At 40.8% G+C, this 24937-nt stretch overlaps 1 protein-coding gene across 4 annotated transcripts in view; it reads left to right on the top strand.

Moving 5' to 3' along the window:
- Positions 1–24937, top strand: part of ace2 (angiotensin I converting enzyme 2) — an 82610-nt gene that overhangs the window by 44299 nt on the left and 13374 nt on the right. For 2 of the 4 annotated variants that reach the window (XR_008569756.1, XM_054770064.1), the window contains exons 1-6: positions 17712–17996; positions 18086–18228; positions 21720–21851; positions 21933–22091; positions 22192–22285; positions 24235–24378. Coding sequence is in view for 3 of the 4 variants with exons in the window: in XM_054770064.1 (XP_054626039.1) it covers positions 17948–17996; positions 18086–18228; positions 21720–21851; positions 21933–22091; positions 22192–22285; positions 24235–24378 (721 nt within the window). In the remaining variant the exon portion in view is untranslated. Of the gene's footprint in view, positions 1–17711; positions 17997–18085; positions 18229–21719; positions 21852–21932; positions 22092–22191; positions 22286–24234; positions 24379–24937 lie in introns of those variants that run through there. The other 2 variants (XM_054770065.1, XM_054770066.1) reach the window with 1 other exon arrangement.

Genomic DNA, 24937 nt, shown 5'->3' on the forward strand with positions numbered 1-24937 from the left:
AAGCTTCTTTAAAACGCAGTACGTTTTTAATGAGGAAAATTTGGAGTGTGTGTTTGCGGGTAGTCGATGCTTGTATTTGTTCCTGTCTTATGCCGAGGAAAGCTGTCAGCGTTTGCTTCGCTGATACAACTAATAGTGACAGATATGTAGCTTATTAGTAAAGCCTCATCTTTCCTCACCTTTCAACTATCCGTGAAATCGGGTTAATTGATCTCATCTCTGAAAAGCAACTGAAGAAGTCCACTGGAAGAATTAAAAATTGGAATTCAACTGTAATCCTTGCTTTGTACTGGTTTGGAGGTTGTTATTACCCTTTCAATTGTATGACATTCACTGTACATCTACTTTGTAAAGCATCATGGTGGAACCTACCACTTTCTGACCTCACCACAGAAAGCCTTTGCTTTAGGATGCTCCGATCAGGGTGTTATGCTGTCGATTCCGATACCGATCACCCATGAGTGAAATACCAATACCAATCACATGGATTAATTATAAATTTTTCAATTTACTTCTGATAATGATATTTGCCATGGGTGCCGTATTGAGGGGAAAAGTCAGGACAATTCCAAGGTCCCCTGACTGCCAAGGGGCCCAAAAAATAGGTAATTACTAATAAAATTAATAATTAATTAATTAAAAAAGGGGGGGGATGGCAACGTGATTTTTTTTTTTTCACGGAGCCCGAATTCCTGGCTGCACCCCTGCTATTGGCTATGTAATATGACTTTGGGTGTGAGATTGAGTACATTGGTGGAGCTCTAGCAGGACTTGCAGGTACTTGCAGGTAGCACATAGGTGGGCTCCAAGTGAGAGAGCAGTCGGAGAATCCGGTGCCTCCCACCGCTGACAAAGGCTGCCCATCTTGTCCAATGAATTCAATTATTTTTCAAGTTATTTGCTTAGCCTTCTGACTGTCACGCACATACGGGCAAGTGTTGTCCACCATTTTGGCTGCATTAGCTGCCGTTTGACTGATGATCACACCGTGAGCCTTGAAAACTCTCCATACGCCGTCAAGTGTTTGTTCTTCAAATGGCGTTTTAAATTAAAGCTTTTTGACGCGCTACCTCTGCGAGAACATAGAGTGGCATGTGCTGTCAGGTGAGTTCCACACGGCAGACATGACTGTTTGTGTTTTGGCACGCCTGCGCACTGTGAAGGAAAGTGGGAGGAGGACGCTACCCAAGACACTACACTGCATGCGGTGATCACTGCAGGCTGCAATGATACAAGCCACAGGTGATCGGCTTTTGTGATTGCCGTTTATTTATTGGCATATGCTGATTACGTGATTTTTCACGGAAATCGGCCGATATTGATCAGTGGCCGATCGATCGCCACTTTGCTTTATGTATTACCAGGATTAGTCAACACCTCCAGTGGTGCTTTGCACTTTTTCAATCCATCCATCCATCAATAGTCCATCCATCCATCCATCCATCCATCCATCTTCCATCCATCCATCCATCCATCCATCCATCCATCTTCTTCTGCTTTTTCAAGTCTGGTCAAAAATAGAATTACAGATGCAATTTCTATTTTGAAAGGCCCAGATTTGGGGACTTTCAGAGTTCTGCCTCTCTCTGAGAGATTGCATGAAACCAAGTCCCTCCCGAGTGGAGCGCTCTACAAAATGCTACGAAAAACATGCTATCACGGAATAATCTTTAACGGAATTACGGCAAAACCCTTGCCTTGTCTTGTGATATCCCATAGGTGTTTGAAAATGGAATCCTCCTTAAAAAGTATGGAGCTCTTTAGATACCAATACAAAGGCAAAGCAGGGAAAGTAGACTACTTTGGTTTGTAGTTTTCGTGGACTGTTGCCACTTCAATTATTTAAAAAAAGCAGGAAGACACACTTCGATATTATGCTTCAGGCATGGGTGTCTAAGTGATGTTTTACTGAGAGTAACATATTTCGCTCAATTCCTTAAAATGTAAATGTGGTAGATGCAAGTTCATGTTAATTAGTGAAGGAGAGCCATCTATGATAAAAGTTGACATGCTCTCAGTGGGTTGAATAATTTAAATTCATGTTCCCAAATTTTTTGACCTGTGTGAACTAATTTGCAGAGGAACAATGTTTGCTGCCAGTAAATGCCCTATTTACATTCTTTACACAGTTAATAAGCCCCGATGCTTCTTACTCAGAGCTGAGCACTCTGACTTGTCAATAAAAGTCTATTGTTATGTAATACAACGCTGGAGGAAAACCTACTCCTCCCGGAATTACAGTATGCTTACACACCAAAGCCACTAGATTACAGAGACGTCCACTCATGGCAAAGACTCGCAAACACACAGAGGCCCACAGAGGTCGCAGACCTCATATTTTGATCCTGAGCCATCTGTCAAATATTGTTTGGGGAATATAAACAACGTTGGGGTCTCTTGAAAGGAATGACAGCAGTTTAGAACGTTTCAGTTTCGCGTGGCACTGGAGCATCACGCAAATATGCATACAGTAATTCTTCAGTTTATCGCAGTTAATTGGTTCCGAACACGATCGTGATAAGTGAATTTCTGCAAAGTAGAATTCAATATAGTTAGAGTATAGAAAACCTGTTTAGGACTTCCTAAATATGATTTTTACCATTATTAGAGCCCTCTTGACATGAAATAACACCCCTATAGTCACCTTTACACTCCTATTGCCCAATATAATAGATATAATCAGAGAAAACAAGCCATTTAAGACATAAATAAGACTCGTGCTCGTGTGTGTTTCAATAAATGTCTTCCAGCTCGCTGGAGTGCGGCCCCAACAGTAGCCCGTGTTATCATTATGATGATGATGATGATGGTGATTATTATTATTTTTATGTTATTATTGTGTCTGTTGTGAGATAAATAATGATAAAATAATAAAAGCGTTGTCGTTGGTGCGTGTTGCTACTAGCGACACTTACTGGCCAGTGTAGACTACAGTTCATCAACGTCTTGTATTGCCGAAAACTGTATTTATATTTTAGTTCATTTACAACATTTTTATGTTTGAAAATACTTTTTAATTTAGGCCACGTAATTTACGTAACATTTGCTTTTAATATGCATTTTTTGGACAAATAATATGCCGTAGGCAACCCCAAAAACAATGTTGGTTAGTTAATTAATTAAGTGAGGGAGCGATGTTTGAACCGCGATGGAGTGAGGGACGGCCGCACACCCGTGAAAGACTTGTATATGCACCGACACATTGGATATAGCCACCGACGTGCAAAAACGGGGGGGAACTCTGTGACCGTCACATTTAACAAGTGAATGAACAAGACTGTGGATTTCACACAGACATGGTCAATTAACACACCACATCACTTAAGTCATCTTTGCCAAAAGACATGTTTTGAATATGCAACTACACGAAAAACCCTTGAATGCACTTCTCACAGACAAGGAATCACCGCTCAGGTCTGACATCCCAGCCGTCGATCGAACCAAATGCAATGTGCAGACCAAGAAGTCCTGCATGCATGTTTTATTACAAATTGCCACAGGGACGCAGACAGGAGCACTTAAAGTAGCATTTCCAATCATAACACAAAAGTCGAAAAGAGGGTTACAGAGTTCAGCGGATCGTGTGTGTGTGCGCACGCGTGAGGACGTTTTTGTGAGCAATGTGAAATGTCAGCTCGGTGTGTTCAAGTGTGTTGTTGAATGTGGGGAAGTGGAATTTCTTCAGGCAACATTAGAAAAGAGGTAATTGGGCCACGAGGACAGAAAATGTCAGGTGATCATTTTTACTCTATGTGACATAAGAGTCTGGGAAGCGGAATAAAATACTGTGATTAAGTCGAGCAGAACTACAGTTGCTGTGATGTAATTCACTGTACGCTTCATTAGGTACACCTGCATGAACGACGGACATCCTGTACAAGCTATTTTGATCACAATGATCATGATTCGTAGTTAGAGTGGTATAATTAGACAATAATATATAGTAGAGAAAATATTGTTTAAATATTTTAGATACAATATTTATGTTGTTATGTTATTAATTTTGATACAGATTATAGTGGATGTCATTGTGTACATACACCCATACAGTCATTAAGTGTTTACCATTTACTTAAATTTACCATTTATTTAAATTGCATGAAATGATAATATTAAGTCAAACATATGAAACAAATCCCAATTCCTAATCCCAAACTCTTCTACTGCGTCCTTCTCCCTGTTTTTACTTTGACCTCCAGGCTTCAGACTGATGAAGGAAATGTCATTCTGAGAGTTTGGTCTTAAAATTTGCCCTTGTACATAAAACTGTCTATGTGCTGTTTTAATGTAATGACACAATAAAAATGTGTGCATCCCCATCTATCTCCTAACAGCCTATGCATTTCAATTATAACTGCTCGCCCCACGCACACACATATTAGTGTAACATTGTGCGTCTGATTGGCCGACTGCCCACATGAGTGAATGGACTCTTTTACTAGTGTGGCTCGATGGGTCTCACTGTGCAGACAGAAAGTGAAACTCTTAAATCTGTGCCATGCTCAGAACATTTATCCTTGATGCGAGTGGTTTTAAACCAAATATGAATCATTATCCCTTGTTGTTATTATATTATTGTGGGAGACGAGGGGGGTTGCCATTGAAATGTAATGCATTTTTAGATTTTAGACTCTTTTTTTTGAGAGTTCAACAACAGAATGAGTGAGTCCAGCTGTGTGAACACCTATGTGACCAGGCCCGTTGACAGACTGTTGAATTAGCTGGTCTAAGTGGGAGTAGAATGATTTGGGTGTGAACAGGGTCACATAAAATTATCAGATTGAATCAAAAAATTCCCATAATGCATAATCTGGGGAGTCATGTTGCATGCCTTTCCTGTGGGTTTGCTAATCCATGCACATTGTTCTTGTGGTTTATCTTGGGCTGTGAGGATTATTTTAAACAAGCCACTGACTATTAGGTTTGGCCAAAATATTGATACTGTTTGTCACAGTACTGTATAGTATCAAACCGATTCTGTCAATACACCAGGATGATTTTATCAGTGTTGTCGCTGATGGAAAAATAAGTACAGCGGAACCTCAGTTAGCGTCCATGTTTTTCGATTAACGTAAAAAAAATTGCCTCGGCTTGCGTACATTTTCCACTTACCGTACAATATGACACACGTTTTATTGCATCGAGTTATTAATACACTGCATGAGTCCAACTGTGTTCTTAATGTATTTTTGTCACAAATGTCCTTGTTAGCATCCTTAGCTTGCTAACAAAATGGTAACCGGAACTGGAAGTCAGCTATGTCGCCCGTCTGTTGTCATCAGCGGTTGACTCTCAAAAATGATAACGCAAAACAAAAAATGTTTTTATAGTTTTACATGCATAAAACAATTCTAAATTCATATAAATAACGAAGGAATAATAAATGAGAGATCAACACCTTCCTCTTCAACACCACCTTCCTGTTTTGAGTTATTCCTTACTTCAATAGTGTTTGTTTCTCAACTTACTCAAAATTTCAAAATACTGGCACTTGCAGCTTTCTTTGGCTCCATTTTGGTTATTGAGATGAGAAACACTATTGAATTCAAGAAGTAACTGGCAAAACAGGAAGGTGGTATCTGTGTTGATCTCACTGCCACATCGTGTCTTTGAGAACAATCACGTCAAGTGTTCAATGAAGGTAAAAAATTGATAAGATTAGAATCCGTTTCGATTAGAGTCGGACCTTTTGGAAGGAACTACAGACGCTAACCAAGCATTTAAAACATGAATCTCTGTCTACTCCATGTTCTGTCAACTCTGGGTCTCTAAACAACCAATCAAAACATGTTTCATTAGGACATGAAAAAAACATTTAAACTGCATATCCAATGTCACCATGTTTACACCGAACACCTGAAACAACCCACAAAATGGCAGTCAACAACTAGTGTCAATATTGAGCAGCGACAACACAAAAGTAAAAAATGATTAAATAATAATACTAATAAATAAATAACACAATATTAAACGTTGGACACCATTTGGTTTACTGTGCATGTTTTTGTAGTAGTAGTTTACGATGCGCTTTTCTACTGATCTACAGTACAGGCCAAAAGGTTGGACACACCTTCTCATTCAATGTGATTTCTTCATTTTTGTAGTTTGCAAACTCTGCCCACAGCCCAAAAACATGCCTGTTACGTTAACTGCAGACTCTAAATTGTCCATAAGTGTGAATGTGTGAATGGTCATTAATGGTCTATATGTGTCCTCTGATTGACTGTGGACCATTCAGCGTGTATTCCGCCTCTTGCCTGAAGTCAGCTGGGGTAGACTCCATCTCAACCAGATAAGTGTATGTTTATTTTTAAAACTATGGGGGAATATTTTCAACAGCACCCTTTTTATTCTTAAACTTTTTGTTAACTGTCGACTTCTTTTATTCTCCCTGTTCACACCAGAAGCTCAGCACTACATACTGCCACCTTTTTCTCTTGTCATTCTCTCTCTCTCTCTCTCACTGCTATCAAACTTTCTTCTCTCCTCTCCTGCTTGTGTCTGCGTGGAAATCAAAGTGCATTAAACATTAAATATGCTGTCAAGAGGCAGAAGTCTTTCCATGCTGCTGATGATGGTGAAAGTAGGGCAGCGAGGAATACGAGGTATAGATAAAGTGGAGGAGAATGGACACATGTAATGTAAGCATGGAGGCCAAGACGCCATTGAAAAAGCCTTTTTCAGTGTGCTTATGGTCAAATTCTCATTTGAAAGGTGGTCTGGTTTGCTTGGACTCAATCCACCTGAAACAATCCTGTTGTTGCATAGTTCTCTTCTGTATTTGTCAAGAGGGAACATATTTTTCTGTATTTTTGTCCACGAGTAACAGCCGCTGCATGATCTTGGCTCCTCAGCGGTGTCTAGCTGCACAACAAAAAGGTTAAAATGCATGGCCAGGGAGAGAGCCAAAGAGTGATTGACTCAGCGGAAAGGTTAAAGCATACGTCTCTCTCTCTCTCTTCTGTTACTATGTAGACTAGAGAGATGGAGCAGTCCTCTGCTGGCCACGCTCGCAAATTCAAAGTCAAGTTTGCTTTGGGGGCCTACCCGCAGAAAAACAAGCGTACCATCTGTTTGCCTCTCAAATCAATATACTAACATCTTTTTCAACTTGTGTTCAGGGCTCACATCTCATTACTACAGTTGTATTTATTGCCTTGTAATTCAGTGTCATTTACATAGGAGACATTTCATTTCAAACAGACTACAGGTCTGGGTCGTTTTTGGTGTTGGAATATTTCAGGCCCATTCTGCGGTATTACAAACTGTGCAAAAACACACACAGATGCTCACATAATTCTGGCCGCCATGTAATACACCACTAACTGCAAAAGTAGACCAATTGAGCTGAAAAAACAGTTCAGAAAAATGTTAACTCTTTCTGTAATCGTCATCTAATCCGGTGATTCTCACCTGGTGGTGCACCGTTTTCAGTGGCCTTTGCCCAAAAAAATTGTGTAATGACCCGATGTCCGTGAACACACCTCGTGCCGTTGGCTTGCTACGTCACTACTGACTTGACTTGATGACTTTGTCAAGCTTGAGTAGAAGGGGAAGGACATTAAGCTGTTGACCGTTCGATACACAGCTCGATAGCTTAATATCTACTGGAGAAGAGCGCGGCATAAAGCGAAAGCTCAAGTTCCGTAGCATCAGGAAATTCCGCCCACAATGAAGACTACCGGGTACTGTGTGACTGATAGTATGGCGATGGACACGGGACACAATGAATGGACTGACGACTAGATTTAGGAGAACTGTACCAGACAACTTTACATTAAGATCGGATCATCACATTGCTACAGAAATGGGACACGCAATGCATGATGAAGACTCTGACTTGCAAACAGCACTTACGTACAGTACTTTCCTTGAAACAGGTGTACGTCAACTTGACTAACAGCCCACTGGTGTGTGGGTATGTCAACGTATGTCTGCTCAACTTGAGAGCTGTACTTTTACTCAGATTTCAGTCTGCAGAGAGCGTTCTTTGGAACTTCCCTGTTACAGAGAAATTCATGCTATCAAAGACAGTACTGTTTAATGCCAAATTGAATCTATTGACTCAGGCAGAGGCGTGGTGTACGATTGATTTTGAACTTCTTGTTTCACTTCTCATCCAGGACCATGTGCTCCGACTCAACTCCCCAGAAGATATACCATGTACTGAAAACTTTTCAAATAGTTTTTGAAATAGTAGATCATCCATTTTCTATGCCGCTTATCCTCACTAGGGGTGTGAGGATACCCTGGACTGGGTGATGGTGGATCCCGCAGCCAGACCAGTTCAGAACCACTGTTGTAATCTCAGATACAGGTAAATACTAAATGAATATAAAATGCTTTTGTTCTGTAATAGCATTCCAAAGGCAGAATTTTTTCTTGATATGATTAGAAAAGAAACATGTTATGTGACTGTGTTACTGCTGAAATTGACTGTTAAAGTGTGGACAGTAAAAAAGCTAACAGAGGAATTCAAAAGCAATACCAAAAGATGCAGAGCTGTCTGACAAACTCTCTCAGGGTTCCCATAAGCTCCTGGGACATTACGCAGTCCTGTGATTCATCATTAATCTAAAACATGCCTGTTTGATGTGACATTTTCACAACAATTCAGTTCCCTCAGGCTTCTGAAAAATGCAGCATAACCACGAGCAAACCACATCTTCAGCTCCTGAGGGCTTAGACTTATTTGATATTACTGTATTCTAAAAAGCACGTGATGATTATTAGTGGATGCTGGAACTTCTTTGAAGTCATCTCCACGTGTCAGGTCTGGAAAAAACTAAATCTCCTCTCAAGCTTTCCTCTATAACATTGCAAACTCAAGCTTGTGGGGACGTGTAAGAGAAATGCTTCAACCCTTGATGGGAATGTCTCAGTAGCTGAAAGCAGACAACATATCGTCTCACTCAGTAGACTGCAGACGATGTGTGATAAGTTAAACAAGTAGTCTCCTAACTACAAGATAAAAGGTGGAGGCTTGAGATGAGTTCGCATGCAATTATTTTGCTGTCTGGATTTTGAGAGGCGCTAGCCAAGATAAAATGTTTAAATTATTTTATTTTGATGAAGTGATGGCCGATTTTAAATGAACAAACTAAGAATCAAGTTTATTTGTAGTTCTAAACATAATTAAGGTGTTTTTCCTCACTTTTTTGTCTCTCCTACGACCTTCTGCTTTTTTCTTACAGTATCTGTTACAACATCTTATGCAAATAATATGCAAATAGCCAATGAAATCATCTAGCGACATCTGGCGACTTCTAGGTCAGCCAATAGCTACTTTTCTTACGGAGGAGTTGGTGACACCGTTGTGTCTACTGCTCCAAACAGCAAGCTTTTTTCAACTACAGGTCCATCTGTTCGATTTGGTGGGTCTCTGATCTACTTGATTCCAATGCAAGTGGAAAATAACCGCAAAAAGTAAAAATAAATTCCTCATGCTGCACCAACAATTACTGGGTTCATCCTTTTCTCATGAACCCATCCATCCATTTTCTATGCCGCTTATCCTCAATAGGGTCACAGGTATGCTGGAGCCTATCCCAGCTGATTTCGGGCGAGACTGGACTGGTCGCCAGCCAATCGCAGCTTTTCTCATGAACCCCACTCTTAAAAGTTGTGTAAAAATTGGTCCACTAGTTATTGGCCACACATCATCCTGCTAGCTTGCTAACTAACTAATCAACCAACCAACAAATTGCAAAACATAAAAGCACAACTCTGAACAGTAATTTGAAAATGCAAGTTTTAACATATTATTGTCCTGCAATGATGGCAGTTGCAGGGACACTAGTCACTACGTATGTTAAGGGTAAACTTACTATACTATACGTTGTTGCTTTAGCCTACACATGCAACGCTAACGTTCTCCACATTTGGAGTCGTTCCCCTGATTGCTCATTCCATTGCGTCATTCTAGTCAAGTCGAATGGATTTCACTGATGCTCACTAAAACAGATGACCTGTGAACACAACACATTGTTTTTCATGCAATGTCAGCCATCTGCCTACCGCCACGTCCAGGATCAATCGCAGTTTGCACCATATTGACTGTCTGCTGTTGTCGAGTTGAAGTGAGGAGCCTCAGTGCTAACCGAGTCCGAATGCGTCTGTGTACACAAAAATGTTCCCATCCTCGGGGTGATTTCTGTCTTTACAGCATGAGAGCAGAGATAATGGTCCTTTAAAAAAAAAAAAAAAGACTGACTAAAAATAGACAAGTTTGGTGAGCTTCCAAGTATGAGTATGAACACTGGCAAAGAGGACAAAAACTATTCATGGCGCCAAGTTAAAATCCCAGGCCAACAGTGGCTGAATATTTTCCCATTTTGTGTGATTTTGTCAACCTGATGATTATGAAAACTAAATTATGTTTAGTTCAAGCCTGTCAAGTCTTGTAAATACTGTATATCAGTGGTTCCCAAACTTTCTACAGTGGCGTACCCCTTCAGACATTTGACCTGAAGCCATGTACTCCCGACTCCTGCACACTTAAAAAACACACATCTTTTGAAATGAATTAACTCGACATATTGAACATAATTAATTGGTATTAATTTCATAGTAATTTCAGGTCAAAATTGTGGATTTTGCATGGTCACCTTTTGGATAACGTTTAGATAGACACGTAATCATCCAACATATCTTTTACAAATAATGAAGATAGTTAATTGTTGAATTAATTTTAAGGTAATTCTGGGTCAAAATGTGTATTTTGCATGGTTGCATTGTGACAAAGATTCACATGAGCACTGATAAATAGGTAAGTAATCTTTTTTTTCCAGTTTGATATTGGCAGTCTTCCGTTTGAATGGCTTGAATTTGATCATCGCTTTTTTTGTCCACTGACGATGGCTATGGTATAAATCTGCATAATAATTTATGACCAAATTGAAGGGGAAAGTTTACATATCACGATAAAGAAGTACAAAAATACAACCAACCAACGATAAAGCCCCACTCACAGTAACAGGTTTTCACCGCTGCACCGTGCAGGGATTGGAACGCCAATATAAAAAAAATCTTTGCGATTAAACACTGTTAATGCACAAAATAATCATCAAACTTACTTATTTGTTCATATGATGCACACAGGGCACTGAACAACATCGTGTGCTGTCTCCTTCCTGCTTTCTGCTCCATTCAGGCATTCAGGCGCACTAATAATTGAGAGTTAGGCGCTAATTGTTCATTCATTTTTATTCACGGAGCCACGATTACAATTGGCGTACCCCTGGGGGTACGCGAACCCCACTTTGGGAACCTAGGCTGTATATGATATGTTGTGACGTAGTAACCAACATCCTCACTGCTCAGTTAACTTATTTATTTGGCATTTTGACTTGGTGAGAGTGGTCACACACAATTGCTGTACTTAAAATGAAACATCTACGGTGCATCTTGTTGCGTTATTGTACAACTGGATAAAAACTTTCAGAACAATCTGATTTGAACAAGCTATTTACAACCAGCTGGGCCGCTTTCAGTGTCGAATGAGTATGTTTTGAGCATAGAGATGGTGTAGGTGTTGGCACTTGTTTTGTTTTTTTGTGTTTTTTTCTTGTTTTAGGAAGCAATGTGGCAATGCCAGCAGACCCCAGTCACCAAATAAGTAAGTAATACGCAAACAAGTGTTTCCTTAAGAGTTACCAAAGATTTACCAAAGGCTGACTGTGCTGTACTTTGGGATTATTTAATGGACCACAGTTTTCACATCATGTTTTTTGTTTGGCGTTATCGTAGTTTCCCATTGATTCATGTCATTTTAAAGGCCGTTGACGTTTTCATATATAGTACTGTGCAAAAGTCTTAGGCCACCACTACTTTTATTGTTTTACTGCACTTTTTACAGCAGTGGTCACCGACCTTTTTCAGAACAAGATCCCTGGTCTCGGCCGTGAAGAGGCAAGATCTAGATCTGCCCCCCTACCTGTCAAGATCTAAACCCCCCCTAAAAAAAAAAAACAAGCAGGATATATATATATGTATATATATATATATATATATATATATATATATATATATATATATATATACAGTATATACATTTTATTGTGTTTCTGCAGTGATGCAATGACAAATGAGCCATGGGCCACAGATGGCCCCTGAGTCGCACTTTCGGCACCCCTACTTTTGTGGCATCGGCTGCATGAGCATGCATTATGGGCTCAGTGTAGTGGACGAGCCATGCAGATTGAGCAGAGAGGGGCAGGTTAATGTGCTACAACAGTCAGCCATTAACGTGCTATCACTCCCTCCCTCTCTCGCTCGACCTTTTTGCTAGCGAAGGGGCGCGAGTCGGTGTACGGGGCGAGCCAGTGTACTAGTGTACCTCCGGCCGGGTTCCTGCGTGGGGCTTGCGGGTTGCTGCCTGGATAGCGGCGAGGCATGCGGGCATGTTCCGTGGACAAAATGCGTGCCTGTTGGTCGTACTCCGGGAGGTGAGGGCACTGATATGATCATTCATTGAGCTGACATCTGTATTGACACACAATGTGAGCTCCAGAGTATTCTTTCTTTGTTTTTCGTCAAAATTTAGACAATAACAATAGTGAGACTGATTCAAAATCAGAAATATGGCGTAGTGTCCATGATACACTTTACGATGCGCTTTTCTACTGATCTACAGTACAGGCCAAAAGGTTGGACACACCTTCTCATTCAATGTGATTTCTTTATTTTCAGGACTATTTACATTGTAGATTCTCAAAACTATGACTGAATTATTATGAAATTATGTACTTAACAAAAACGTATGAAATAACTCTAAATACGTCTTATATTTTAGGTTCCTCAAAGTAGCCACCGTTTGCTTTTTTGACAACCCTGCAAACCCTTGGTGTTCTCTCAATGAGCTTCATGAGGTAGTCACCTGAAATGGGTTTCACCTCACAGGCCTACCTTGTCAGGGTTACTTATACCCCTTTTCCATTGTGCCTGGTTCAGAGCTTTTTTGGAGGTTCTCACAGCTTTGGATTTCCATTGTCATGGTGCCACAATTGGCTCGACCTGAAGCTGTCTTTTTTGGTTCAACTCTGGCTCCAAAAGCTCGCTGGGCCAAGTGAGCAAACCTTTTGCATAATGAGGTGGGTGGGGTTACTTAAAAAAAAAAAGAGAGATGTCTGCTGCCTGTTTTGTTCGATCTTTCGAACAAATAAATAACAAACTTAACAAATTATAGAAGGACTACCGAGACCAGAAGAAAGACCTAGGCAGGAGTGGCAGTGGTCGGATGAGAGTGATGCCTTATTTTGAGGAGCTCGACACATTTTTGGGCCACAGACACCGCCGTTCCAGCTTGCTTGTTGGTTAAATACCACAATACTTCTCAGAACTCCGCCAAAACCCTGGAGGCTATCACGAAAGAAGACTGAGGCACAAGTCAGAAACACTTGGATTCCCGTAAGTTGTATTTCTTGAATTTACTGTTCACAGCCCAGTTTGGCTGTAAATACCAGCCTGCTCTTAACGTTAGCATTCCAGCTTGCTATTTTCGAATGAATGAAAGCCTCGCCACCCTCCCCTTCTCATCTGTGCGTACGGCAGCAAACTATTGACACTGGAAAATGAAACTGGTGCCCAGTCAGTTCGCAGGCAACACGGTTCCAACCTGGCCTCGAACGTAATCCAACACCAACACCAAAGTTTGCTACAGTGGAAAAGGGGTATTAGTGGTATTTCTTGCCTCATTAATGGGGTTGGGACCATCAGTTGTGTTGTGTGTGTCCAGACTTTTGGCGTGTACTGTATTTTTTCTAAAGAATAAACTTCAGGCAACTGCTGTTTTCCATCATGTTTCCGCGGAAAGTGAAGCGTGTTACTCTTGTGGAAACTAACAATGCTTTGAAGAACACAGTGTTGAGTTTCGCAAGGAGTTTGAAGCACGGCCCATCCGCTAGCTCTGTGTTACGTCAAATATACGTCACCATTACATCATGTCCTGTCCAGCCCAACGACATCAAAAATGGTAAGCTGTGAAAAAAAAAAAATTCACAGGAAAAGCCTCACCATCATAAATTGGAATAAACAGTATCAGTTTTCCATTAATGTTTATGAGTATGCACAGAAAATCGAAAATGGTGAGGCACTTGTTAATCACACTGGAAATGTGAGACGCACATGTAAAAATGTCAAAATTGTTTTTTTCAAAACCTTTCACTTAAAACTCATTTACAGTATTACCGCATACAAAGTGCAAATCAAGCATTTCTTAAAAAAATAAATAAATAAATAAATACGTAAATAAATTAGAGCATTTTTAAAGTAAATTCTACCATTTCTTTGCTCTGTCACGCTTTTGGTACCCATTTCGGGAGAATGACCTTATACAGTGGTATCTAGGTTAACATCTGCCCCAGTTAGCCCGTTTTTCGGTTAACATAAAATATTTTTGATACAATTTTGCCTTGGCTTGCGTCCGCCCGCTTTTTTAGCGTCCAAAATACCGTCCGGTTTGTTTACACAGCCATTTTGGATCACGCGCCGAAGACGAAGTCTTGATCATGCAACGCTACAGGCAGCGGATGCCATTTTAGAGCAACAGTGTTTGTTTATATCAGACGCAAAAGAGAAAGGCGATGGACCGTACCGAGAAAAGGGTGCAAGACCTCCCAATTTGACATCTTAAGAGAAGACGGTTGTCATTTCAGAGGCAGGGCTCAGAGGTAGCTCGGTCATCGTCTGTGGTGCACACACACATACATGCAGACACATCTCCGGTTCCCGCGTAACAGTCTATCAACCCAGCGCCGCATCGAGGGTGATACTCTGTGTTTCTGCTTGTCTCATTTTACATCTATAACACACATTTCTGCTCCCAACAACAAATCAGAAGCATTCAACTTACCGTAGCATGTCCGCCACAGGGAGTCAAACATACACGCACACACACGTATCCTCGCCGGCACACTTCTGCGACGTCACTGCCAGCAGCGGTTGTTGTTGTTTTTTTTTTCATTTTCTATATTAAACGGCAAGGTGCTTGTTTATTGGTTCTGGAACGTTGATATTTGGTTTGATATATTTTTTACATTATAGAAAAATGTGTCTATTTTGTAGAATTTTCTTAATTGATGGTTTTGTGTTTTTTTTAACAAAACTAGGTATAAGTGATGTTAAATGCTGTCCAATCATTTGTCATTTTGTCATTCTTTTTGCATCATTTTTTACAAGTAAATCTAAAATAATTGTCTCTAAAATGTGTATTTTGTTTATATTTTTAGGTGTCTGGAATGGATTAATTGAATTTATATTATTTTCTATAGGAAAATTTGCTTTGGTTAGAGTCCATTTTGGTTTGAGTCGGACCTTTGGAACAGATTAATGATGTTAACCAATGCACCACTGTATATACTGTATACAGTATATTAAAACTAGGGATGCTCCAATCAGGGTTTTATGCTGCCGATTCTGATACCGATCATTCATGAGTGAGATTGGCCGATACCGATCACATGGATTAACTGTACGTTTTTCAATTTATTTATGATGAGTGCTATTGGTCAGGGGCACCGTTAGATAATTCCAAGGGCCCTTGGCAAATAGGTAAATATAAAATAAAAAAAAAAAATTGTGTGTGAAACAATTTTTGTACTATTAGACACAAACCTGAATTTAATTTGATGCGTGGTTTGGAGTAATGTGAATACACGCAAAATAAATTGTTCCATAATTATTTTGTAGCTCAAGATAACTAAATTAACAGAATAAAATAATACAAATAAAAATCTTTATGAAATAGAAATCTGTCCTGCTCAACCTACAAGAGAATAAATTCAGTGTCCAGGTGGCAGGGGTCTCCAACTTTCATCACTATTAGAGCTGCCAACTATTTGTGGTGCATTTATGACTGCTAACATTAAATTGTACACTACCCTATTCACCAAACAGATCTCCACTCAAACAGTGTGGCCATGGTCTTTATGCTATTTTGTGCTCATTCGTCATTATATAGAGGCATAAAGTCTGAATTCAACAGTTATAATAAAAAACTACTAAGAGTTGAAGCAAATATTCTTTGACCCAACTCAAAATCAGCTTGTGAGATTGGAGACCCCTGTGATAATATCACCATCATAAGGCTGGACACACTACGTGTTTATGTTCACTAAACAACCACACACAAATGGTATTTTGAGGACAAGACGTAATTAGTATGATGACAACAAGATAGTAAAGTTGTTCCGTGAGACTTGAAAAAGTTAGTATGTACCCCATGAACGTGATTTACACTTGTGGCTTCCCCGTGGGACAAAAACAAGCTCCAAACTAACCTCATTGCTTATTTGTTTTCAAAACAAAATGTCACTGTTGTAAAAAGTCACATTTGGAGTCTGAAGACCAGAAGCTGGGCGGATAACGCTAATTAGCCAGCTAGCTGCCGCCAATGCAAAGTACAGCCAGTGACAGTTAGGCAAAGCGTGTAAATAAAGACGCAAGAACAGTCGGACGGTATAGGTTTGGTAAGCGAGTGATCGAAGATGCTGGCACATGATTTGCGTAGCCTGCGGGAATCTCAGCGAGACGTAATATTTTTGGCGACCCTACGTGACACAGCAGACGTGGTATTGGCCGCACATGGCGAAAAAAGATAAAGGGCATCTATCAGCATACGTGTTTTTTACGGAAATCGGCCAATATTGACCGATGGCCAATCGATCGGAGCATCCCTAATTAGAACACATTTCAGTGTGTATTTATGGAGGACCTGTCCTTTTTTTTTTTATGTTGTAAACAATACACAGCTTGCAAACCTTCCTTGCACATTATTATGTCAAGATACAATTTATCACAGTTCCCGATGCTATCAAAGCTCAATTGTTTACTTAATTGTAACATTTTTATTTCTTCCTTTTCCTTAGCACTGCACAAGCTACTGCCATTTTTTAACTTGTATTTGCCGATTGATTTTTTTTTATTATTAGTGAAAATGCATTAACAAATCTTAAGCATAGTATTGTAAGTGTCACCTTGTAAAAGACAGGGTGTGAATGAATTATGGGTAGTAGATATGGAGCATGGGTATAGGATTAAATAACACTCTGCTTCTTCCTTTACTCCTTTTCGGGTGCGATGTTGAATTGTGCAAATGGAACCACGTGATGTTTCTTAATGTAACTTGTTAAGGATGTCTGAAACAAATAAATCATAATGTACCATAACATTTGATGAAGATAAAGATGGACATTGTTTAGCTGAAGTGTGTGTTTGGTGATGGGTAATTGGGGTGATGGGTAAGTTGGTTTCAAAACGGTTTTAAATGCGATGGTTTAAACAAGTAGGGAAAATGAGAGGCCATGCTATAGATGCTGCAGAGGACATAAATAATACGTAGCTGTTAGATTTTTTTTGTTGATGCCAGTCAAGGCTTAGCCTGCGCGTGCTTGTGATCTGTGCACGGCCACATCATGCACACCCTAGTCACGATCGGCTCCTATTTACATGGACACTACTGCAACATGGTCAACTGGACTCATTACTGATGCTCGGATGGTGCCGCTGCATGTGGAAAAGGGTGGGAACGGTCCACGGAGGTTTCGCCTGTGCACGCACGCTCACGTACATATGCACACACCTATTTCAAAATAGACAACTCAAAAGGAGAGGCATGACATTCTTAATGGATGAAGCCGTCTGAGCCAACATGCATGTGCGCGTGTGTGTGTGTAGGTGGGTGGGTGTGCGCAACCCGCAGTAACGGTAAAGCGATGCGGGGCCAATGCAGCGGCAACACACGCCCCTCACACACACACGCACATACACGCTAATTTCCACCCTCGTCGACAGAAGAGTCGGCACACGCGTGGAAAGAGCCAAAACATTCCGCATGATGATGTGACCGATGTGAATGTACAAATTGTGGAAAAAGCACGCGTGTGACACATTTGTATGGGGCGCGCGTGCGTGGCTGAAATAATGTAAATGGGTGGGCACCTTTCGGAGCATGAAGGCACACATGTGGCATATGAGAGGATATAACACACACGGCTCAGGTGTGTGCTATTATGGGATGCATTTTTTTGGGGGGGAAAGGGGGGCGTCATCCTCTTGGTGGTCTACTTACGCACTGCCTCCTTTTTAGGGTCCAGGGCACTGGCAGTCTGCTGGATCTGGCCTATTTTGTTCTGGAGCACCCAGACGCGTTGGTTGGTGCTAACGATGTCGTTCTCCAGCTCTTGGAATAAGGAGCAGGCGTGCCGGGCCAGGTCGGACAGCTGTCGCAAGGTACGGGACAGAACCACGTTACTGATAGCGCACAGGTCCTCGAACAGCAGACCTTCATCGTTTGGGATCTGGTGCCTGCACAGAAGCTGCGGCTCCACGATCCGTTTGGCGAATGGCATTTTGCACGCCCGGAATGATAGTTGTACAGCAAACGTAAATTCCCAGTGTCCAGAAAAGGTGAAAGGAGCGAGACAGACAACATCCAAACAAATATATCCAAAACCAGCACCCTGACGAGGTTCAGGTCGACCGCGCTTTATCCCCGAGCGTCAATCCAAAGTTCTCCTTGACATCTCCATGGTGCTGCTGGCCTGTAGGCATCACTCACACTCCCGCTCACACACACGCACACACATGCACGCACACATGCAGGACACTGCTAAGCTCCGGTCAGTGGTATGAGGATGCGTGTCGCCTGTGCGATCATGGGCTCGCCTCCGCGCACGGTCAAGGCAGACGTACGCAGCAGGAAGCAGTGCCATGGATTTTCAAAATAAGACAGGACATTCAACTGTTAAAAGTTGCTCAAATCGACCACAATTGAAAAAAGGCAGCTAGCGTATGGCTGAACTGTAGCATCAAAGACTGTATATAAAACGCAATGTTTATTTGAGTATGAGTACTTCCTGGTTTAATTATTGTAACAAGCATGTACTTCCGGTTATAGCTTGTCATTTCGGTCCATTGACGCTGCCTGGTGCTGTGGCCTGGGAGGATGAGGGCTGGGCGAACACATGGACATGTGGCTGTGTTGTCAGGGAGTGACAAAACCACCTTGTACATGATTATGTCTGCCCTGGATAACATTATTTAGTTGTTATAGGAGTATTAGCTAAGATACAAAGCTCTTCAAAATAATAATTATGTTTCTTAAAGCACCCTGCAGACAATTCCATACATTTTCTACACTCCTTGTCCTCATTCACAGATGAACTGGAGCCTATCCCAGCACTCACATTCACACCTATGGGCAATTTGGAGTCTCTAAGTCACCTAACATGCATGTTTTTGGGATGTGGGAGGAATCCGGAGTAACTGAAGAACACACTCAAGCACAGGGGCAACATGCTAACTCCACGCAGAAATGTTCCTATAGCAGTTATATAGCATTTGTTGAGATCTCAGATATTATTTTTTGAACATGTTAAACAATCACTGAAACTGAAATTTTCCATTTTACTCACTAGGTAGCAACAACATGGCAATAGTGCTTTCATTTACTAACTGTAATAAATAATATATTTGCGATTTCTGGTTGGGTACATTGTGGTTGTCTACCATGCATGCAAGCCACCTTGAAATCCAAATGACCAATATTTTCCTGCCATGGGGATCAGTGCTGTCACACCACTAAACAGTGGGTGGGCTTTTGGGTTTTCTAAATGTATGGGCTAACCTGCATAAAATGATATAAAAACTAATAAAAACTGAGCTGGACAGCCTGACGTCTGGCAGAACACAGGACACTCCTTTCCTTTCCATCACGGACAACCAGAGTCATCCAATGCACAGCATCATCTCCCGACGGAAGGGTAGTTTCAGTGGCAGATTACTATCACTGTCCTGCTCCACTGAAAGACTGAGCAGATCATTCCCTGCCCACGCCATGCGGCTTTTCAACACAACAGAGAGGGAGCGAAAAATACACACATAAGACTGGACTTCTTACCTTATTATATGAAGTGATCTGTTCCGTATGTATTTATTTACTTATTTTTATGATATTTTCTTATTTTTCTTATCTCTCCTATCTTGCTTTGTTTGTTTTATTTAAGTGTACAAGTTTATTACGGCATTTTTGCACAGCTGCTGGAAATGTGAATTTCTCTTGGAGATGAATTAAGTATCTGTGTATCTATCTTACTCCAGTAGTGCTTTGTTGTCAGTGGGAATGAATTTGTGATGCTCAGGTCTCCAAACCAAGTCTTTACCAATGGATCTACTTTTATTGAGAATGATTAGATGATGTCTACTGGACAGCCCGGACACTAGTTGTAATTGTACAGATAACAGTGTACATTTAATTAAGTGTGCAATTTAGTGTATCTGGTCCCACACCTAGTGTTACACAACATTAGTGGCCATGCACCGCATTGAACAATATGCTACGACCACATTTTGTTGAATGCGGGTTGACCCTGTCTAACCCTAAGCCCGTCTGTTGTCCCTTTCATTCACCATGATTAGCCTATAGCCAACAGGCTCAGTCAGTATATAGACATGTCTGCACTGAATCTGCTGTCGTGGCACATTTGAAGCACTGAGGCACGGCCGATTGACAGAAACCCAGCACGGGCCTCCTACAGACCCCAAGTAAATGTTTCACTTAAGTAATAACTTTGAATTGCAGTCCATTTTGCACTCCTGCTTAGCTGCAGGTCGTCTGAGCTGAAATCCGTCAGAAGAAACAAGATTAAACTGGCATATTTGTATTTTACAGAATTTACTTGATGTAAATCTAGTCTTCATGTATGGTTGGCCAGCTTCAGTGGGACAGATACATCCTCTCAATGACTCAAAACAATTGACGCTGTCTGCAAATGAGCGTGACAGCACCAACCATATCCAAAAGAGGGCGCTGTTTCCTCATGACAGTGTTCCAGCACTTGGGAGGAAATAGGGTGACAAAAGCTCCTACATGACTTTACGAATTGCTGTTGTCTTCAGGCTTCTTCCATCAGGAGTCGCTTAATCATCATTGATTGATGCATGAATGAGACATCTGAATGGTAATTTGAACATTGTGGCATAATATGAGTATTAAATCATCTTTTGGTGTTGGTAATGCCTTACAATAATACACCTCACCCTTGCCTGATGTGTTATCAGCATTTAGGGCCTAACGGGGCACTTTTTGCTGTTTATGATGCTGAGAAATCCACTGTTAGCTGATAAGGTAGACTTGCTCTGTTCTATTGTTTCCTGCTTCTTCAAATCAAGATTCAAGATCTTGAATCTTGAATCTTGAATCAAAGGGTCGCCATGATCGATTATTGTGTATTGTTGATCATCGTAAATTACACATGCGCAACCCAACATCATCCAGGTTTCTTCATTACAACATAAAACTTCGGAATGTTCCATTCAATAAGATCAACCGGTTAACTGCAGGGCCATGCATAAAGGTCACTTGTAGTGTACAGTATAAGGGTCCTGAACCGCAAACTTAGTAAATATTCATATCAATGCATCTCATGTCACCAGTTGAAGTTTCTATTCCAGTATTTAGTTTTCAGTGACTTCTAATGTGAGGCCTGTTGACCTGAGCCATGCTATCTGTAAATGAAAACTCAGATACACCCTCAGTTATGACTGTCCAAAGGCCAAGGCAGTACAGAAGATTACTGAAACTGTATAAGAGTGGACAGGGTCCTTGCTTCTCAGAGAGAGTGTGTGTGTGTGAGTGTGTGCATGGATCTGAAGTAGAAGCAGCAATGTCCGGAAAGTTTTTTGTTACATTGCTGGGTCTATTCTGCTCTGTCTCTGCTCAGTCTGTAGTAGAGAATCAAGCAAAGGAGTTCCTGCGGAAGTTTGATGAGGAGGCCAGTGCTCGTATGTACCAGTACTCACTTGCATCATGGGCCTACAACACCAACATCACAAAGGAGAACTCAGACAACTTGGTAAGATTTTTTTTTTTTTATCAGCATCTTCATCATGCCACTGACAGATTTAAATCATTTAATGTGTTTTCATTTACCCAGTCAGAACAGGGGCAAATTTGGGGCAAGTTCTACACCCAGAAGTCAGAAGAGGCTCAGAGATTCCCCATTAACCAAATCAAGGACCCTCAAATCAAATTACAACTCATCACACTACAAGACAAAGGTTCTGGTGCTCTGTCACAAGCTAAAGCTGAACACGTAAGACTTTGGCCTGAAATGTTTCTCGCTCTTCCAAAGCCGCATGCCCGCTTGTCGTGTTTTCCAGTATCACTTCATGTTGTTTCAAATCTGCCTGCAGCTGAACAAGATCATGAGTGAGATGAGTACAATCTACAGCACAGCAACGGTGTGTCTGATGGATGACCCGCTAAACTGTCAGACTTTGGAGCCAGGTATGCCGTCTTAACATGCTTCTGCGGGATGAAGCAGTTTATAATTAACATTGCAGGGGGCTCACATGTATCACTGTGTTTATCTTATTTTATCATTCATTTGATTTTATTATAATTACAGCTGTCCCTCACCACATTGCACTACGAATTTCACGGCTTCACTCAAAGTTTTTCAAGCATAAAATGGCTGCATTCTCGAAAATTTACAGCAAAAGTTGACATACATTTTCTGGTTAGTGTACAACATGGCGCATGTCTTGTTATGCTATTAATACACTGTGGGAGTCCAACTGTGTTCTTATTGTATTTTTATCACAAAACGTCCTTGTTAGCATTTTGCTAATACATAAAAACAGGAACCAGAGGTCAGCTCCGTCACCCATCTATGATGTCTTCAGCTGTAGTTCTTTGCTACCTAACACAGTTACTCCACAAGTCTCTAAAATGTTAACACAAAACATGTTTTTATAGTTTTACAATTATAGTTTTACATACATAATTGTAAAACTATGTGAGAAACCCTACTGAATTCAAGAAATACGTCACGATGGTGGTGTACATGTTGATCTCACACCCTGGCTTTGTAAACAATCACGTCTTCAATGAAGGTAAAAGTAACCTTAAAAGAAAACTGCACTTTTCAGCCACAATCGATATGTGAGACTTGAACATACATGTTTGCCTTTTCTGTGGCTTCTAAAGGTATAAAAACATCTAAAAAGAGACAGCTAAGAATGCATGTAACTAGAATGCAACTATTCCGCCTATAAAGCCTTCTGAAAAAACCTCCAAAAACCGCCAACAACCCTCCATTTACATAATGTGACCTTCATAATAACCAAGCTACAGCGACATTGACAGTGACACCTCGCCACACCATGCTGGCTAGCTACTAGCCGGCTAGCGACTAGCTTCACCACACACTTGGCCGCAGCCCGTCAGTTCCACGCTCACAGTGCCTCAGACCACGATCGAATGGTAACGCTACATTATATAATAACAGCTGTGGCCACTGCTGCTGTGTTTTTGTTTTTTGAGTTTGGAAAAGTTAACGGCAGGTGTAGCGTTCTTTTCTGTGTTGCTATGTGAAATCAATGCTGTGATCCTATGATGAGATGCCTCTTTTGATATGTTGTCATATCTTTAGAACGCACAGGAAAGAGAAAGACATGTGTGTTAATGTCTCACATAAGGATTGTGGATGATGGGCAACATTTGTTTGCAGTTTTCCTTTAAATGTTCATTTATCCCTCTCATTCATCATTTACTGTATATGTACAGTATTTACATGCATTCAATTGTTTTCTACATGTAAAAAACTATCATTGTAAAACTGTAAAAAATATGTTTTGTGTTAACATTTTTGGCTTCCTGAATTGAAGTAATTGGATTTACATGATTTCTTACGCGAAAAATTGATTCGGTTAGAGTCGGACCTTCTGGAACGACACTTCTGACACTAACCAAGGTTTCACTATATCTAATAATAATAATACGGTATGTATGAAAATTGTAACAGGAACTAGAAATAGTTTTCCAATGTAAGTATTTAGTTGAAAAACCCTCTGTATTGTTATTCATCTGGCTTTTATTTATTAAGGCTTGTTTATGCAACTAACAAATTTGACTTGTGTGTGAAAGCTTATCATTAAAACCACGTGAAGCATACAGTATATCTCAAAAGTACTGTAGTCTGTGAAATCCAACTTCCATTTTTACCCATTCATCTCAAACTGCCTTGTCTGAGGGAACCAAGGGTTCAATTACAATCTTCCAATCGTTCCACTGAGCCCCAGCCAAATGTACACTTCGGTATTCCAAATGTCATTCATAAGGAAAACAACATTAACCAAAGTTTGTCAAGTTCTTTTTTTTTTTTTTTTCGAGGATATGACTCGGTGTTTATACAGGATTTACGCTTGGTCACTGAGTTGTGCTGCTGTTTGCAGGCCTGGAACATGTGATGGCCAACAGCCGCAACTACTCTGAGCGTCTGCATGTGTGGGAGGGATGGAGGAGACAAGTGGGGAAGCGAATGAGGCCACTGTATGAAGACTATGTGCATCTGAAGAATGAAGCTGCCAAACTGAACGGTGATCTAACTATGACAACTATGACAACACCATTTTTAAGGCGGTTACATTTGAATATCAGATATACAATAGAAGACTTCCATTGACGTACACTCAACAAAAATATAAACGCAACACTTTTGTTTTTGCTCCCATTTTTTATGAGGTGAACTCAAAGATCTAAAACGTTTTCCACATCCACAATATCACCATTTCTCTCAATTATTGTTCACAAATCTGTCTAAATCTGTGATAGTGAGCACTTCTCCTTTAATGAGATAATCCATCCCACCTCACAGGTGTGCCATATCAAGATGCTGATCAGACACCGTGATTAGTGCACAGGTGTGCCTTAGACTGCCCACAATAAAAGGCCACTCTGAAATGTGCGGTTTTATCACACAGCACAATGCCACAGATGTCGCAAGATTTGAGGGAGCGTGCAATTGGCATGCTGACAGCTGGAATGTCAACCTGAACTGTTGTTCGTGGATTGAATGTTCATTTCTCCACCGTAAGCCGTCTCCAAAGGCGTGTCAGAGAATTTGGCAGCACATCCATCACCTCATGTTGCAGCAGG

Source organism: Dunckerocampus dactyliophorus, chromosome 3, assembly GCF_027744805.1.
Source record: "Dunckerocampus dactyliophorus isolate RoL2022-P2 chromosome 3, RoL_Ddac_1.1, whole genome shotgun sequence".
Classification (NCBI taxonomy): domain Eukaryota; kingdom Metazoa; phylum Chordata; class Actinopteri; order Syngnathiformes; family Syngnathidae; genus Dunckerocampus; species Dunckerocampus dactyliophorus.